Below are 17,537 nucleotides of genomic sequence, written 5' to 3' on the forward strand. Positions count from 1 at the left end.
CTCTACATGTAGTGATCCTTGGAGACAGACACTGCTGCTATAGCAGAAATTTTCTTTATAAGCACTGGAACAATTGCACACAAGTCCATTTAAGCATCAATCGAAAAAATTCGAATTATCGGAGTGGAGGTTTGCCATATGCGGCACTTGAATGAATCATCTAATTTCCCTTCAATGGGTCTCAGTTGCTCGAGGGTACAACTGCAACCATTCTTTCTTTGTGAAACGCTGCCCAGCCGTGCCGATAAACGCGTTGATCTTTGCGTCCAGATCTTTGGGTTGATATCAGCAAAATTCATCACTCATGAAAACGCACCACTTTCTTGGGTACCTTCCACCATCATCTCTACTCGAGCCTGTAATGAGTAATGATCCTTGTATTCGTGGACCAAAATAAGATCATCGGGCAAAACGGTTCCTATGCAACGTGCTCAAATCAATGAGTGAAGTAGGTCAAATATCGAGAAATGCGTGACACAAACCCGCAGGAACAGAGAAAACATAGATAGGAGATCCCCTGGAAGTTCGAACCAACCACTGTTGCGACCTGCTATTTGGGCGCATAGAGGCGCCATTGGGCCCTAAATGGATATTGAGTCATTCAATCTCGACATCTTAAAGCTGTCAATAATTTACATTCATAAGTAACTGGATCAAGAGCCTTTGGTAGGACTTTGCCTGCGGTTGTGAGGAGATCGAAATTGCGTTGTGGTCGTTCAGGACCTGCATGGGCTCGCAGTCGAATAGAGGGGCCCATGTTTATGCGGAACATTTCCTTGGGCATTTGCGTAAAAGATTGAATGAATCTGTTCCACGACATTTTGAACCGTTCTCAACCAGACCAGAGAGGTTCTCGGCGAAAGAGAAATGAAAGATAGGCCAAGGGGATATCTCAGCGGGTTGAGAATCGCGATGATCACCCCTGGTTGTCAATGAAATCCTGCGTTAGTCATGCCATCGAAATGCCCTTCACGTACCAATATTTCTCCATTTATTATTTTTCAAACCTTTTTCTTAATTCAAACGGAGCTACTATAATAAAACTTGAGCTTTTCATCATCATAGTAAACGAAAACTGCTTGCGATGTAGTCGTGGTGGATTGGCCTGGGTTCATATACTGGAATATTAGAGTGGAGCCTTTATCGTGGATTCGTGGAGGTGGATGCTTCGGTGATCAATCTAGCACGGCATAAATTCCAACGTTGAAACACTAAAATTAAGCAGACTTATGCTTCACATTTAAAATAACATTGGAACTTTCCAATTTTTCTCGAAGACCGGGAGATGATTGTGGGCCAGGAAAAAAAGCCCGACCCACTTTCCTTAATTAAGGATCTCAGTTACTGTAGGAACCGCGACCAGTTCGCGTCTGTAAGGCACCAAGGCTGGAGAGATCGCAATGACTACGCCATTGTTCAAGCCACAAAACTTGGAATTGCATTTTCGCAGCAACATCGTCAGTTTCAATAATAAAAACCTGCTTGCGCGTCCAACTTCTTTGTGCGAGAAATTAGTGGACCTCGGCCGCATAAGCCGCACAGACCATAACCAAGGAAAACAGAGCAGAAATTTTCCTAAATAAAAAAAAAATTCTGTCCAGGAAATCTTGCACGCGACCAAGATCAAAATGGTGGTGGAGAATATAAGAAACCCCGATCGCCCAATTTCCGTCGATCAGTGCCTCCAATTCTTCACTGACATCAGAATGTGGCTCATAACCTACCTAGCCTATCTCCGCCTGAAAATCAGCGCGTTAATCCTTAGACTCCTAGTTCGAGTCTTCGAAGGCAGAACATGGACCGCAAACCCAGACGCAATCCATAACCTCCCATCCCGGGATCCGCGCCGCAACATCAAAGTCCATGTCTACAAACCCTCCACTAAAACCGTGGGCCCAGCCCCCGTCCTGATCAACTTCCACGGCAGCGGCTTTGTCATCCCTGCTCACGGCAGCGACGACGTCTTCTGCCGAGAAGTAAGCCAGCGCACAAATTACACTGTCATAGATGTTCGGTACCGCCTCTCTCCAGAGAATCCTTTCCCCGCTGCTGTGCACGACGTCGAAGACGTCGTCAAGTGGGTCCTGCAGCAGCCTGCCGTCTTTGATCTCTCGCGCGTAGCTGTATCGGGCTTCAGTGCCGGTGGAAACCTGGCGCTTGTTGCAGCCTCCACCTTGTTCCCCAAGGACACGTTCCGTTCTGTCATCACTTTCTACCCTAGTACAGAGGGTCATAATGATCCTGCGACGTTGGTAGCGCCGGAGGCGGGTGGGCGCACAATTCCCGTCTCCACCATGCGGCTTTTCGCGCGTTGTTATGTTCAGGCTGAGGTTGATCGACAGGACCCGAGGCTTTTGCCTGTTTTTGCTGACCCCGCGCGTTTTCCGCGTAATGTTTTGGTTATTACTGCTGGTTATGATATTCTTGCTGATGAGGGTGAAAGGCTTGCGAGGCAGTTGAAGAAGGATCCGAAGCGGAATGTTGTTTATCAGCGGATGCCGAGGTGCAATCATGGTTGGGATAAGAAGGCTGTTGTGGGTTCTCGGGAGTGGGAGCAGAAAACTGTGGCTTATGATTTGGCTGTTGAGATGCTTCGGCTGTAGTGTTCGAATGTTCAAATCTTGTCTCTGGTTTTTATTTTATTTTTGTTTATACATATTTGCATACGTCGAGCGCGACACATGGTCCAAAAGTGGAGAGCAGGGAAGCTTCTCCCGTCAAAGGTTTTAGGGGTTTCGGATACATATCAAGTTCCTTCAGGTTTCATTCATTCCTATCCGGTACATAGTAAACATTGCCCACAAGTCGAGCGTAAGTCAAGTCACTGAAGGTGTTCATTCAGGTGATGTGGATGCGAACCAACATTGAAATACCGGGGGCACCACCGTTAGCCTTCTTCAGCAAATGGATGTAAGTAATTGATTTGCTGTCACTCCGTCTTCGATCCACCACTGTGACTTGTCAAATCCACCCACCCTCGCACCATGTGTTATTCTCAAAAGACACATCGCTGTCACCATCAAGTTCCCCCACTGTCCTTGGCTCGATCATAAAATCTTTCAAGATTTCAGGGTGCCTCAGCGAGATATGTTTCCACCTTGCCAAATGAAAAACTTGGTAGCCAGACCAAACATGCTCTTCGCACGATAAGCAGTACCAACAAGAACCATATGACTTCCAATCACCCAGTCGATAAAAGCACAAGTTTTCATGATAGTCGCGGAGATGTCTCAGTACTTTTCGGTAATCAGTGAAAATTCGGTCGTGCAATAAGCAGTGCAAATTTGCTTGCCGAAAATCCATTTCATTGATGGCGATTGATGGCGAACAATCGTGGTGCCCTCTTATGGCAGTCGGAGAGGTGGCTGGTTTCCACTTTGGTACTCAAGGGCTTGCGAGGACCTGCTTCTTCAAATAATGTCAGAGGATGCATGGTCATACTATGTCATAGGGGGAGACTTGGAAGCTGAAGCTAACTCAATTTTCAGAGAGGTTTCTGGAGTAGTAGTATCTTCTTCAAAAGCACGTGATGGTGATGGGAGGTGATTGTGGGAAGTGGTAGGACGGAATGGTGAGGACAGAGAAAAGGAACCTTCAATCATTAAGGTGGGGAGGAGGCACGGGGATGAAGAGGAGAGGAGAACAAAGGAAAGCTTGGAATGCATGTAAATTTGCAACAGCGGATGAAAGCTGCAAACATTTGAAGCTGCATCCGAGGTTGTCCAGGTGGTCATATTATTTGAAAATTTTGGACCAAATTGGAACTTTGACATCGTTCAATATCAAGATATAGTGCTCAATATTAAGACATATTATATATTAATTTAGTAGTAATTTAGTATTTCATAAGAGCTCGGCACTACTCCTGCTCGGCGAAACGCTGAACGTGAGTTGCAAAGACTCTAGCGTATTTTCAACATATAAAATACTATCCCAGTGGGACCGAAAGTTCTCATCACCCTGGGGTGCTTCCAGCCACAAGACACTCTTAATTTGAACCAGAGCATCATTGAAATCACGCAGCTGCAGATACGCCGAGACGATCTGTGCCCTCTCAACAAACCACTGGTAGTGAATTGTATTTGCAGAAGTCAACAGTCCGATTGAAATAAGCCAAACGTCCAGGGAATCATACACACGAGGTGTTGATTCTAGTTGTTTGAAGCATTCCACGAACCGAGTGACCATTGTATTCATAATGACTGCATGTGAGTAGTATGTTGGCCCCTGAATGATGAGCATATATAGTATAATTGCGTAGCGCAGAGACTCTGTGATTGGTGACGGTTGGGCGGTTTCCATGTTCGGGGCAGAGAGGAGGAGTCGGTGTATAACAAAACATGTGAGGTCATGAAGTTGTGTTGATGAGAAAGGCGCTCTTTGTGATCGTTCTAGCACACTGCGGAGGCGTATGAAGACATTCCAGACGTCGTAGTCTATGTCGAGATTATTGAATCCGGATAAATCGTCAAGGGCGGTTGCGTCCAGTTGCCATTCCGGGATGCAAGGTATACCATCTCCAAGGCCTACATCATCTTGGGTCTCGAATTGAGGATAGCCCATTATAAGCATTGAAACCCTTTCAATATAGTCAGATCCATGGCCAGCAGTAATAGTTTTTATGGGGATTACTCACCAGCTGACCATTCGCGCAGTAAGTGGACTGGTCTGCCTCACTGAATTGATACCGCCTCTCATATTTACTAGCTTCTTAACCCCGTCAACATGCATCTGGCTGACATCAACGTTCCCTTTGCCAAACTGGGAAAAATTGTTAGCGGTTGAACAGAATGGGAGTTGAAACATTGTGGGATGTCTCAGGGGTCCTACTTCAATTGCTGCTAATGTAATGACGGAGTTCATAGTTCCATCTTGCACAGCCAGTGACATATTTTCAACTTTGCGCCGTAGCAAAGCGACAGAATCAGCCATGAGGAGCTCAGATGATTGGAAGCCCTTTTGTGCCAACAACTCTTCGTCAAGGCATGCTGTCTGCAAAGAAACATGAAAGAGAGCCGGATCGCCCAGAGCAAGCGGCCACCAAGAAATAAGAAATGGGTTTGAAGTAGTGCTCATATCCAGAGGGTAATATTGAAATGCGATTTTATGAAGGACTAAAGTTGTAAGTGAGGCTTCGCCCAATAATCTCGACCAAGCTGGTACATACAGCCATATATAAGACGTTGAACTTGTTCTCGTGGAAGCCTCGTCTGTGGATACGAATCAAATGGGTCAAGAGACCCAAATGTGCAATTCGTCAATGAAACAGAATCATCGATATGTTTTATAAGGGCGCTTTTCTCTCGTCCGGCGGTAGCCGGCGCCGCCCAGGGCTCATTGGCATAGACACATTGGACTTGACGCTTATCGCACCGAGAGCAGCGTGGGGTTCGGAGATCGCAGCTAATTTTAGACTTGGAACACGCAGCACAAGACCGGCGCAACGTTTGGCGCATTTTGGAAAGGGATTCAACGACGCGTTTGAAGGTTGAATAATTAATTCCAGGAGGAAGAGCGTTTGTTGGTGGAGACAGCCTAGTCCTCTTAGAAAAGCCCCCACACCGCCTTGGGCGCCTCCAGGCTACAAATAGCCCTATTTTGCTACCCTATTGGCCAATTATTATTGAGTGAGATTCCATACGCATATAAGCTAGGGAGACGCATAAGATTGGTTTTCATAGAATGCTTCTGCTTTCTGCCAGTTGCAATCTTCCATGAAGTATTTTCGACTATGTAGGAAAATATATTGACATTCCTTCCAAGTGGCGATGTGGCGCCTTAATATGGGCTCATTCATACCCCGTAGTTAAGGGGCTACTGATTTTCTCCCGGCAATTCCGAATGATCATGCAATGCTCCAGAGTCCAGACGACAGCAGATTGGCAGATTGGCAGATCCCCCGCTCTGAAATTGATGGCGTATTGCCTAACTGGGACTAGACCCCGAAATCGGTCAAGACGCTAACCCAAATAGGACTAGACCCCGTGTCCAATCTATGGCATCTTTGCTTAGTGACATGCATGTATTAAATCCTAATACAATCTTATACTAGCAACACGGCTTCGTTATTGGATACTTGAGAGGTCTTGCAAGCTAATGCTAGCTATAATTGGGCAATGATGATTTAATTTCCATAAAACACTGACCTTGCCAGGGGTCCATATATCCCAAAGTCCACAATATCCAGGAAAGCCGATGATTCCCCTTAGATCGCATTCTTGTGTTTAATGTGTGATCAATATTAAAAATCAGGGACTGAACTGTTTATAAGAACGCGACATCACGGAAGAAGTGCATAATTTTCTTCACTCTTTGGGAGTTGCAAAGCTGTGTTCGCTGCGAAAGTCACCATCATGGCTTTTGAGTTCGTCAGTAACTCTAGTGCTCAGCATGATCTTTCACAGGACTGGCTTGCTGGTCCCTCCAAATTTGAAGGATTTCTACCCAACTGTATTGCCGGCTGGTCTACCTGGCAATATGTCGTAACATTCTTGCTGGGTGTTGTCGTCTATGATCAAGGTATGCGATTCAGAATATTGGAGATGACTCCTTGAGCTAATGACACCCAAAGTCATGTATATCAAACGAAAAGGTTCTATTGCCGGGCCTTCCTTTAAGATTCCTCTCATCGGCCCATTTCTCCAAGCTCTCGATCCAAAATTCGAAGAGTACCTGGCTCAGTGGGCGAGTGGGCCCCTTAGCTGCGTGTCCGTGTTTCACAAGTACGTGAATTTGCATCCAAAACAATTGACATTGAATTTATGCCACCAGAACTTTCACTCACATCTTTGCAGATTTGTCGTACTCGCCTCCGACCGAGATATCGCACACAAAGTTTTCAAATCCCCTACATACGCCGAGCCCTGCATAGTACCTCTTGCCAAAGACATCTTAGGACATAAGTCATGGGTCTTTCTTCAAGGAAAAGCCCACACCGAGTATCGTCGAGGATTGACGCCTTTGTTTACCAACAGAGCCTTGGCAACTTACTTCCCTATTCAAGAGAAAGTATTCGCCGACTACTTTGAGAAGTTCGTCACCGCCAGCAAGGAAAATGAGAACCAACCAATGGCGTTCATGACAATGTTCCGTGAGATTAACTGTGCGATCTCGTGCCGTACTTTTTTCGGAGATTATATATCTCAGGATGCAGTTAAGAAGATCGCCGATGACTTTTATCACGCCACCGCCGCCCTCGAGCTGGTGAATGTCCCTCTGTCGATCTATATTCCATTCACAAAGCCATGGAAAGGAAAGCGGATATCCGATGCAGTTCATGTCGAGTTTGCGAAGTGCGCAGCGAAGTGCAAAGAAAACATGGCAGCCGGGGCAACCCCAACTTGTATCGTGGATCACTGGGTACTGCACATGATTGAGTCAAAGAGGTATTATGACAAGATCGCCGCCGGCGAAACAGGCGCTGAAAAGCCCACAAATCTGATCCGCGAATTCACAAACGAAGAGATTGGCGAAACATTATTCACCTTTTTGTTCGCCTCCCAGGATGCCTCGAGCAGTGCGACAACCTGGCTCTTCCAGATCCTCGCCCAGCGACCCGATGTACTCGATCGACTTCGTGAAGAGAACCTCGCCGCACGCAACGGCGATAAGACCAAGCCTTGCGATCTCGCCATGTTAGAATCGCTTACCTACACCGGCGCCGTCATCAAGGAGCTCCTCCGTCACAGGCCACCGGTTATCTTCGTGCCATACCTGGCCAAGAAGAACTTCCCTATTACACCGGATTACACTGTCCCCAAGGGATCAATGATCATTCCTTCGTGTTACCCGGCTCTGCATGATCCAGAAGCATACCCCGAGCCGGAAGTTTTTGATCCCGAGCGCTGGATCACAGGTGATGCCGAGTCGAAAACGAAGAATTGGCTTGTGTTCGGGGCTGGTTCACACGATTGCCTTGCGAGGAGGTATGTGCCGCTATCCATGGCCGCGATGATTGGCAAGGCTGCGATGGAACTCGACTGGACACATCATGCTACGGATAAATCTGAAGAAATTAGAGTATTTGCGACTCTTTTCCCAATGGTAAGTTCTGTCCCCGTGTTTTATCGTTATATGAATTGCATGACGCGTCACTCGGGATTTGTGTTGATTTTTGGCATAGGATGGAGCTCAATTGGTTTTTAAGAAGCGCGCATAATAGAGTAATGATGGCGGCACGCGCAACGAGCTGTGGGGGTGTTTTCGGCGTTTGATCACTGCGGGATAGGGAGAAATAGGAGGTGGATTCAGGGAATGAACGAGATTTCTAATCCAAACCCCTTGATTCCGTTCGGGCTTTGGTATGTAGGAGATCGGCATCGGCATCTATATCGAACTTAATTATTCTGCATTCAACTGTTTAGATGCTTGAGATTGCAGGTACTAAAACCAAAGCTATGTTGAATCAGATTAACTCTAGATTACTGCTTACTCTTTTATCTTTTCGTAGAGAGCCAAGGGTAAGCTCGCTAAGGTCGCATGACGACTTGGATGAACTTTCAGGGTCATCCATGGATCTCGGCATGCATACTTCCAATCGCCCAAATCTGACACGAGCAAGTGCCGCCGCCACAAACTCTGAGGCTTGAAGCCAACACACATATTAAGCACCGCAATAGCCCGTCAGTTCCCGCAACATCCGTTCCTTACAAAGCTCCTCTTCCGGCATCTGAAAATTTCGATGACTCATCAACTTCACCTCTCTATCAATTCATGAATAAATAGCCCTGTAGGAAGCAGTTGATGCTTCACACAGATTAAGCAAACAATTTGGAAGCCCACTTCCGATCACGTTACGGTCCCGATGGCTTTTTATCCGAAATCTCGGCAGCAGCGGCTCGGCATCAATCACCCCACCGTTCGGCCGATTCGACTTGCTGTACTAAAAGCAGCCGGCATCAACCTCTTCCTGCTTGTTGTTTTGTTTTTTGGCCTCTTTTGTTACCTATTCGGCTCACTTTACCAACAAACAACACATATCCACAAAATCAACATTCTTTTCGTCGATTATGACGGTGGCGCAATAGGTACGGCAGTCCGCGATGCCTATCAGAAACTCAAAGGACCGGAATTTCCAACTTTGATCGAGCAATCGCCGCTCGTATTTCCTCAACCTGATCTGACTGTTGAGGCTGTTTGCAACATTGAATATTGGGGAGCATTTTACATCTCATCCAATGCATCCAACTCCTTAGTCGCCGGGGTGGCAGGAGGCTCGGCTGCCTCTACATACAACGCCAGCGATGTCCTCACTATGGTGTGGAACGAAGCGCGATATCCCACCGTAGTTGACTCGGCCGTCTTTCAACCATTGACGAAGCTATCAGATGCTGCACGGGTGGCCTACTTGCAACAAAACGGAGCTCAATTGATCCAGAGTGTGAACAGCTCAGATTCTGCAGCCATATCCGTCTTGTCTGACCCCTGGACTTTGACCGCGATCAACCTCCAACCTACCGTGCAAGGGTCCAGATTGATCTACAACACTCTCGTCATTATCCTCATTCTGATTCAGGAATTCTTCTACCTGGGATTTATCAATGGTCTCTACCTCCAGTTCAAACTCTACACCACTGTTTCTCCTCACCGGATAGTGGTAGTACGCCAAATCTTATCTGGCCTCTACACATTTTTCGGGGCATTGGGCGTTGCGGGTTCCATCTGGATCTTCAAATATGGTTGGCAGGTAAATGGCGGCCAATTCATGCTCACTTGGATGGTACTTTGGCTTTTTGCGCACTTGAACTTCCTCACCCTGGACGTTTTCACAATCTGGCTTCCGCCTCCATATGTGCCGATGGCGCTCATAACTTGGGTCGTGCTGAACGTCACCTCCATCCTGCTTCCTTTTGAACTGTCGCCTGCGTTCTTCCAAGTGGGGTATGCGATACCCGCGCACAGTGTATTCCAAATTTTGATCGATATCTGGTCCGGTGGCTGCAATCCCCAACTCAACTACGCGCTTCCTGTCATGTTCGCCTACGAGATTGTCAGCCTGACTCTCAGCTCAATTGGTGTTTATAGACGCGCTCATTATGCCTCTATCAAACAGGAAGGAGATGAGCGGTCAATGCAGCAGCGTATAGAAGCGGCAATTGCAGAGAAACAGGCGCAGCCCGCCAGACCTGATGCCTTGGAAGGGGAAACGCCTATCAGTGAGCCGGAAGAGGCAGCCACCTTACAGCGACGCGCTACCGCGACTACTCTGGCGGACCAGGAGGAGCTTGCTGAGATTATTCGACGGGAGTTGTCACGTCCTGCTGAGAGGGCAACTACTAGTCGTGACAACACTGGGCCATCGTTTTATCTGCCTTTTACTAGTAAGGAGTGATTTCTCTGGAACCCTGTCAGCTATACGACGTCTTTGGAAACTTGGCTTTAAAAAGTTCTACTCATATATCTAGCAAGTGCATTAATAATATCTCTCATTAAATAATTACCAGGTGACATTCTTTCCTTTTAAGTGTGTATAGTAGATAATAAATAGGGCTCACGGAAGAATTGCTCCGTGGGAGACCCACTTCGATGTTACGCATTTGGAATATTCAAAGACCGAAACAACTATAACTAACATTCAGGCACGGGCTGGATGGATATGCTTCGTTGGTGTGGGGGTTACTATGGGGTCATTTGGCTATTGTCAAAATTAGACTGCCATTAAAGGTATTGGACGCCGCTTGTTTTTGAACCCCTGCAGCCCTTGTGAACCCCCACTATGTGCACAATGGCCCATGGGTATCCATGTCGCCTGAGACGCCGGCATTATAGGGCGGCTGAGTCAACCTTGGAAGCTGAGGAGATAACTAGCGGGAGACTGGATTGAAGTTGACGCGTATAGTTACTTCAGTAAACAAAAAAAAAAGTGCCCAGGTGCCCAGGTGTATGTGAGGTTTCACCATTGAGAGATTGAGATAGAGAAGCCTATGACGGAATATCGTGTCCCGCAATAACATTGAAGAGCTCCCCCAATTGACTGAGTCAGCGGCGGCAATGGGCTCTTCCCCCCTCACCGAGTGTTCCTACGTAGTATGTGGAGATATTTCAATGTCTTACGGATACTGTTTTCAGTTGAGTTTGGATTTGAATTTTTTTGCCTTTTTGCGGGAAGAATCGAGATCTTCCAAGGTTGTACCAAATGCGATCAACCTGATTGGGAAAAGCCGACCTGCAGCACGTTTGTACCTCATGACCTTGAACAATTTTTATGAGTTTGATAATCAAATCTACGCACATAGACCGAGAGATCCATTAGCTCTGGCTAAGCTCCAAATATTCTATATAGCCGTCAAAGCAGGGAAATGAATACTGGATCGGCTAATTTCTGATGAGACCGGAGCAGGGTCCTCCGAGCGGTTCCCGGTGTAGATGTGGATGCATCACAGGGCCAACGGTTGGGAGTAGTCCGGTGGGATTTTCTCTGCTTTCTGTTATTAGTCTAGAAGGAGTGTTATTCTGTTAGGTACAAGGTACGAATTACTTTACATATATGAATTTCTTATTGGAATTGAATTCTTGGCTTGCATGACTGAGCTGGCTATTCGCTGACTCAGCCACTATACCAGCGGCCAAAACTCCCTTTTTATACTTGTAATCCTGGAAAAATCTGTAGAAAATAATGCTGGGTGATGCAATGGCGTAGCTCTAGACTACAATGGGAGCCAGAATACCCGTGTAGATGAGTTCTTCCATAGGCCGTGCGCGAGGATGTTCATCCCACGGGGGGTTATTCTAGCTCTTGCGCCGTGAGCAACCAAGCCCGGACTGCAGCGGCGCTTGCCCCACCACAGACATCATACCCCACCAACAAATACGTCCCCCTCCTCCCCTTCTTCCCTTTCCCTTTCTCTCCCCATCCTTTCTTAAGTCATTTTGAAAGAGTATGTTGCCTGTAACCCTATCTTCTTACTCCTAATCATTAACCTTTATCTCCAGAATCTGCCATCATGGGTTACTCTGATCTGGACGTGTTGGCTATCAACACCATCCGCCTTCTCGCGGTAAGTTACCCTAGGCGCGAGGTTGATCCAGGGTCTCAATTGACGAGCGAAGTTCGGATTGAAGCTTTGGTCAATTGGTCGCATCGCCACAATCTCCTTTACATATCCAAATATATCACAGCGATGCTAATTGTGCTTTCTAGGTTGATGCCGCTGCTAAGGCTAACTCGGGTCACCCCGGTGCCCCTATGGGCATGGCCCCCGTGGCTCACGTTCTGTTCAACAAGTTCATGAACTTCAACCCCAAGAACCCTGACTGGGCCAACCGTGATCGTTTCGTTCTGTCGTATGTGCTACCTGCTCAACATTCTCGTCCTCCGGGAGCTCATTGTTTTTGCCCCGCGCGGCAAAAAAAAACCTACCCCTCAATTGAGATCGTCAGCCCCTCTAACCGCTCTAATCGAATAGTAACGGCCACGGCTGCTTGCTGCAGTACTCTTTGCTCCATCTTTTCGGATACCAGCTCACTCTTGATGACTTGAAGGCTTTCCGTGTAAGTTTTCTATTCTTTCCCTTCTTTATGATGAATTGTACAACCAGAAATGATCTTGTGCTGATCTTCCCTAGCAACTTGACAGCATCACCCCCGGTCACCCCGAGGCCCACGACACCCCCGGTATTGAGGTTACCACTGGTCCTCTCGGTCAGGGTTTCGCCAACGCTGTTGGTCTTGCCATTGCCCAGGCCCACTCCGGTGGTGTCTTCAACAAGCCCGGCTTCGATCTGTTCAACAACTACACCTACATGTTCTTTGGTGATGGCTGTGCTATGGAGGGTATTGCCAGTGAGGCCGCTTCCATGGCTGGTCACTTGAAGCTTGGCAACCTGATTGCCATCTACGACGACAACCACATTTCCATCGGTAAGATTGGCCCAATGCTATCAAATTCCACACCAAAAATGTAATAAACCGCGAAGACTAACGCTTTTGATTTCAAGACGGTGACACCAAGTGCGCTTTCACCGAGGACGTTTTGCAGCGCTTCGAGGCCTACGGCTGGCACACCGAGTGGGTCAAGGACGGTGACAACGACCTCCAGGCCATCGAGGACGCTATCCGCAAGTGTCAGCAGGTCACTGACAAGCCCTCTGTCATCAAGCTCACCACCACCATCGGTTTCGGCTCCAAGCTGCAGGGTACCGGTGGTGTCCACGGTAACCCCCTCAAGGCTGACGATGCCCAGCACGTCAAGACCTCCTTCGGTTTCGACCCCAACCAGACCTTCGTCGTTCCCCAGCAGGTCTACGACTTGTACCACAAGCAGTCCGCTGCCGGTGCCGCCAAGGAGCAGGAGTGGAACCAGCTCTTCCAGAAGTACGAGCAGTCTTTCCCCACCGAGGCTGCTGACCTCTCCCGCCGTCTCTCTGGCAAGCTGCCCGAGGGCTGGGAGAAGAGCCTCCCCACCTACAAGTCTACCGACCCTGCGACCGCCTCCCGCAAGCTTTCCGAGGCTGTCCTCGAGAAGATTCACAGTGTTGTCCCCGAGCTCTTGTCCGGATCTGCTGATCTGACTGGCTCCAACAACACCCGCTGGAAGAACGCTGTTGACTTCCAGCCCCCTCAGCTTGGCATTGGTGAGTGGTCTGGCCGCTACCTCCGCTACGGTGTTCGTGAGCACGCCATGGCTGCCGTCATGAACGGTCTGGCTGCCTACGGTACCGTCATCCCCGCCGGTGGTACCTTCCTTAACTTCGTCTCCTACGCCGCCGGTGCCCTCCGTCTGTCGGCCCTGTCCCGCGTCCGTGTCATCCACGTCGCTACCCACGACTCCATCGGTCTGGGTGAGGATGGTCCTACTCACCAGCCTATTGAGACTCTGGCTCACTTCCGTGCCATGCCCAACTGCATGGTCTGGCGTCCCGCTGACGGCAACGAGACCAGCGCTGCCTACTACTCTGCCCTGACTGCCAAGCACACTCCCTCCATCTTGGCCTTGACCCGCCAGAACCTTCCCCATCTCGAGAACTCCACCATTGAGCGTGCTCTCAAGGGTGCTTACGTCGCTGTTGACACCCCCAACGCTGCCGTCACCATCATCTCCACCGGTTCCGAGGTCGGCATCTGTATCGATGCTGCCACCTACCTCCAGGAGAAGCACGGCGTCGCTGCCCGCATTGTCTCCGTTCCTTGCTTCGAGGTCTTCGATGCCCAGGACAAGGCCTACCGCCTGTCTGTCCTCCCCGACGGTATCCCCGTTCTTTCCGTTGAGGCTTGCTCCACCATGGGTTGGGAGCGTTACGCCCACGAGCAGTTCGGTCTCAACCGCTTCGGTGCCTCCGGTCCTTACAAGGAGGTTTACGCCGTAAGTTTGATCATTAATTTTCTCTTTTTCGATTTTTTACTTACCATCCGCAGAAATTCGAGTTCACTCCCGAGGGTATCAGCAAGCGTGCTCTTGCCACCATCGACTTCTACAAGGGCCACAACGTGCGCTCCCCTGTTAACCGTGCCTTCCAGCAGATCCTGTAAGGAACGACGAAATGCGTCAAAATGTCATGATTGTTTTTTAGTTAAGAGGCGACAGCCCTTATACACAATATTTAAGAATGAAATAGAGCGATGTCTGCCAAACAAGGCTTCTAGGGGATATCGTAAATTTATAGCTTCACTCTCGTATGTACTGCCTGCGTACCTAGATTTCGGTACTAGTAGTACTCAAGAAAGTCTATTCTGCATCTCAACAACCCCCTTCAGCATAGTTTCCTTCTTTTGACGATCCTCCGCCGTCGTAGAAGGCCCATACGCCTCCTCGGCCTGTCTCACAACAACCTTCCTCCACGCTTCCGCACCCTCATCATCAGCATCACTCCGCTCCCCATCCACCAAAATATCAACCTGCCCCAACCTTCCCCAAACATCCTTCATAGTCGGCGCCAATTTCTGCAAAAAAGCCCCAATCCCACCCTCCCCACCCCCAGCATGATAGCTCTCAAAAACCCCACTCCCCGCCCACCTAGGCCCCAAACTAGCCTTAACAAGCGCATCTAGATCCCGCACCGACACAACCCCCTCCCCAACAAGATAACACGCCTCCCGCAACAACGCAAACGCAAGCCTATTCCCCACAAACCCGGGAACCTCTTTGTGCAGAACAATAGGCCTGTAGTACGACTGCTGCTGTTGGGCCTGGGCCTGGGCCTGGGCCTGGTTCATATTCAAACCAGACCCCAACACCGTCGGCCCGGGCACGCCATCAAAATACCCCTGCACAAACTCCACCCGTTCAGCTTTAGTCGCGGGCCCCGGCACAATCTCCACAAGCGGCATCACATGCGGCGGGTTGAACGGGTGCGCAACGAGTAAGCGCTCCACAACGGCAGGCCCACACAGCGCGCCCTGGACCGAGGCCGCGATGCCCGACGAACTGCTCCACAGGTGTGCGTCTGCGTCCGTGTACTTGGTTACTTCTTGCCAGAGGGCCTGTTTGGAGGCTGTTTGCTCGGGCGATTGTTCTTGGATGATGGTTGCGTTTTGGACGGCTTCTTGGAGGGTTTTGGCGATGGTGAGGCGGGCTGTGGAGAGCAGGGTTGTGAGAATGGCTTGTTTTTCGGATGTGCTTGTGTTTGCGCTGGGGGCATCGAGGAAGGCCGGGAGGATGCTGTGGACTTGGTCTTCGAAGTCGGGGCGTGGGTCGTAGATTGTTACGCGGGTGTCGGGGTGGCGGAGGTGTAGGGCTGTCATTGAGAGGCCGATTGTGCCGCCGCCGAGGAGGGCGATGTGGTGTTTGTAGGTGGGGGACATTACGGTTTGTTGAGTTTTGGAGGCGGGGGATTTGGTGGTTTTTTTTTTGGCAGTGATTGATCAGGTATTTCAAGGTTATACATGTAGTTATGATGGGTGGTGAGATTGGACTGGAAGAAGTTGAAGTGCGGGGAATTTGGGGTTTATTTACGCTTTGCGGGGGGAAAGCCGAATAGTGATGGTGGTTTCTGGCGTCGAAAACGGCTGGGTTTCTACTGTCGCCTGTAATTTACCAGAGGTAGTAGTTTAATAGCAGAATCGGAATTAGCAAAAACAGCTATAGATAGCACTTGAGTACAATAAGACTTCAAATGTTTACTCATAGTCTCTGGTGAAAATTTAAATTATAGTATACTTACTATACTTAGTAAGTATGCAATAGTAATACGCAGTCGCAAAAGTTTCATCATATAATCCCCAGTCAGTATTTAGAAAGCAAACATCGCAAGATAGTATGCAATTACTTGGTGCTGAGTAGACCTGAGTATAATGCCTGATAGTATTATTTCAAGTACTAACTTTGTGCTTTCACAGGCAACGCTAAGAAATCGGGTCAAGGTATCAACCGTTCTTTGTATATTTCAAAATTTACGAAGAAAATAACCCCCGTCTTGAAGGTATGTAGCCAGGTCACAGTAATTCACAGTTCTATCAAGTCTAGCCCTCAACTTGGGCGGCATATAGCTCCTCAAATCTAGAAATCTAGGTGCGATCTGGGCGAACGAAAGGACAGGTGAAGTAAGGGTGCAGGATGGTAAGAGTGACGACGGCAAGAGCGATCATCCTAGATATAACCAGTCAACAATGCGGTCGAGAAAGTAATCATCTTCCCGAGACCACTTACATTCCGTCCAAAACCAGGAACTCATTCTCATTCTGCATTAGAGGGTTACCCCATCCACCTGCCATCTCAGGAATACTACCATCTGTCAGCAACGGTTATGAACTTGGTAGGTGGTGAGGAAAGCTGACGTACCGGTAGATGCAACGAATCAGAACAGTAATATAGGCGAACGCCTCGCCGGCACAGAAGAGGTAGAACTTGCGGGCAGATAGCCGGGACAACTTCTCCTCTTCAGCCCCTTCTCCAGAGCGGCGTCGGCGCGTAAGACGAATGAGAAAGTCCACGCCGACAATGCCAGCAGCTGCCATTGTGACGACCTGGAAGGCGATACCAGCAATCATGATATCGTTACCCACGTCGAGGAGGGTCTGGTTTGCGCTCGTGGCAGATGCTGCAACACCACCACCAGCCGCTTGGAGAAGTATAGAGCCAATGTCACAGCCCACAAAGATCCACGGGTACAGACGGGGAGCCACGCGCGAGTGCTCAGGACCAAGGAAGAGCACGATATGCTTCAAGGACCAGTAGATACCCGCGGCAACAAACGAGGGGGCCAGTATAAGACAGATGATCTGGAGTTCGAATCCGCTGTTGTTCCATGGATTCTGGTGCATGATGATTCGACCAATGTATCCCGCCAGCTCCATCGCACTACCCACCGTCAGGGCAATTGTGAACATCTTTTGCTTCGACTTGATGCCGATTATCAAGTTGTAGATGGCGCATAGTCCAAAAATGACCACGAAGAAGACATTGCCGCCTAGGTTAGGTCGGTATCCGTATGTTGTCGCTGAGACGGGGCATTCCGGCGAGACACTCGTGCAGGTAGACGTGTTGGTCATTTTGGAGCAAGGGCTTCGTCAATTGAAATATTTTGCAGGCAGAAGCAAGAAGCGATGGGGTTAAGTATTATTTAAATCTGGGGCTCAGGGAATTTGCCGTTCCATAGTTCTGG

General features: G+C 48.8%; 7 protein-coding genes across 7 annotated transcripts; 4 read left to right on the plus strand and 3 right to left on the minus strand.

Annotated features, from left to right (window-relative positions):
* Positions 1 to 1,706: 1,706 nt before the first annotated feature.
* On the plus strand, positions 1,707 to 2,603 carry N7466_011575 (alpha/beta hydrolase; the record flags this gene model as incomplete). The annotated part of the gene is made up of 1 exon (XM_057170964.1): positions 1,707 to 2,603. The coding sequence occupies one exon, from the start codon at positions 1,707 to 1,709 to the stop codon at positions 2,601 to 2,603; it is 897 nt and encodes a 298-aa protein (XP_057015685.1).
* A 1,240-nt stretch (positions 2,604 to 3,843) lies between these two features.
* Positions 3,844 to 5,076, minus strand: N7466_011576 (uncharacterized protein; the record flags this gene model as incomplete). Its single annotated transcript, XM_057170965.1, has 3 exons — positions 3,844 to 4,579; positions 4,637 to 4,761; positions 4,831 to 5,076. The coding sequence occupies 3 exons, from the start codon at positions 5,074 to 5,076 to the stop codon at positions 3,844 to 3,846; spliced, it is 1,107 nt and encodes a 368-aa protein (XP_057015686.1).
* Positions 5,077 to 6,353: 1,277 nt separating this feature from the next.
* N7466_011577 (Cytochrome P450 61) lies at positions 6,354 to 8,158 on the plus strand (the record flags this gene model as incomplete). The annotated part of the gene is made up of 4 exons (XM_057170966.1): positions 6,354 to 6,519; positions 6,572 to 6,722; positions 6,795 to 8,043; positions 8,123 to 8,158. The coding sequence occupies 4 exons, from the start codon at positions 6,354 to 6,356 to the stop codon at positions 8,156 to 8,158; spliced, it is 1,602 nt and encodes a 533-aa protein (XP_057015687.1).
* Positions 8,159 to 8,803: 645 nt separating this feature from the next.
* N7466_011578 (SNG1 family protein) lies at positions 8,804 to 10,330 on the plus strand (the record flags this gene model as incomplete). Its single annotated transcript, XM_057170967.1, has 1 exon — positions 8,804 to 10,330. One exon carries the CDS (start codon positions 8,804 to 8,806, stop codon positions 10,328 to 10,330), a length of 1,527 nt encoding a protein of 508 aa, XP_057015688.1.
* A 1,612-nt stretch (positions 10,331 to 11,942) lies between these two features.
* On the plus strand, positions 11,943 to 14,466 carry tktA (transketolase tktA; the record flags this gene model as incomplete). Its single annotated transcript, XM_057170968.1, has 6 exons — positions 11,943 to 11,996; positions 12,140 to 12,282; positions 12,405 to 12,489; positions 12,564 to 12,858; positions 12,936 to 14,299; positions 14,353 to 14,466. The coding sequence occupies 6 exons, from the start codon at positions 11,943 to 11,945 to the stop codon at positions 14,464 to 14,466; spliced, it is 2,055 nt and encodes a 684-aa protein (XP_057015689.1).
* A 186-nt stretch (positions 14,467 to 14,652) lies between these two features.
* Positions 14,653 to 15,738, minus strand: N7466_011580 (uncharacterized protein; the record flags this gene model as incomplete). Its single annotated transcript, XM_057170969.1, has 1 exon — positions 14,653 to 15,738. The coding sequence occupies one exon, from the start codon at positions 15,736 to 15,738 to the stop codon at positions 14,653 to 14,655; it is 1,086 nt and encodes a 361-aa protein (XP_057015690.1).
* A 702-nt stretch (positions 15,739 to 16,440) lies between these two features.
* On the minus strand, positions 16,441 to 17,424 carry N7466_011581 (RTA1 domain-containing protein; the record flags this gene model as incomplete). Its single annotated transcript, XM_057170970.1, has 3 exons — positions 16,441 to 16,522; positions 16,583 to 16,657; positions 16,715 to 17,424. The coding sequence occupies 3 exons, from the start codon at positions 17,422 to 17,424 to the stop codon at positions 16,441 to 16,443; spliced, it is 867 nt and encodes a 288-aa protein (XP_057015691.1).
* Between the last annotated feature and the right edge of the window lie 113 nt (positions 17,425 to 17,537).

The sequence above is a fragment of the Penicillium verhagenii genome (genome assembly GCF_028828195.1).
Source record: "Penicillium verhagenii strain IBT 33310 chromosome Unknown utg000013l_segment0_segment0, whole genome shotgun sequence".
Lineage (NCBI taxonomy): Eukaryota > Fungi > Ascomycota > Eurotiomycetes > Eurotiales > Aspergillaceae > Penicillium > Penicillium verhagenii.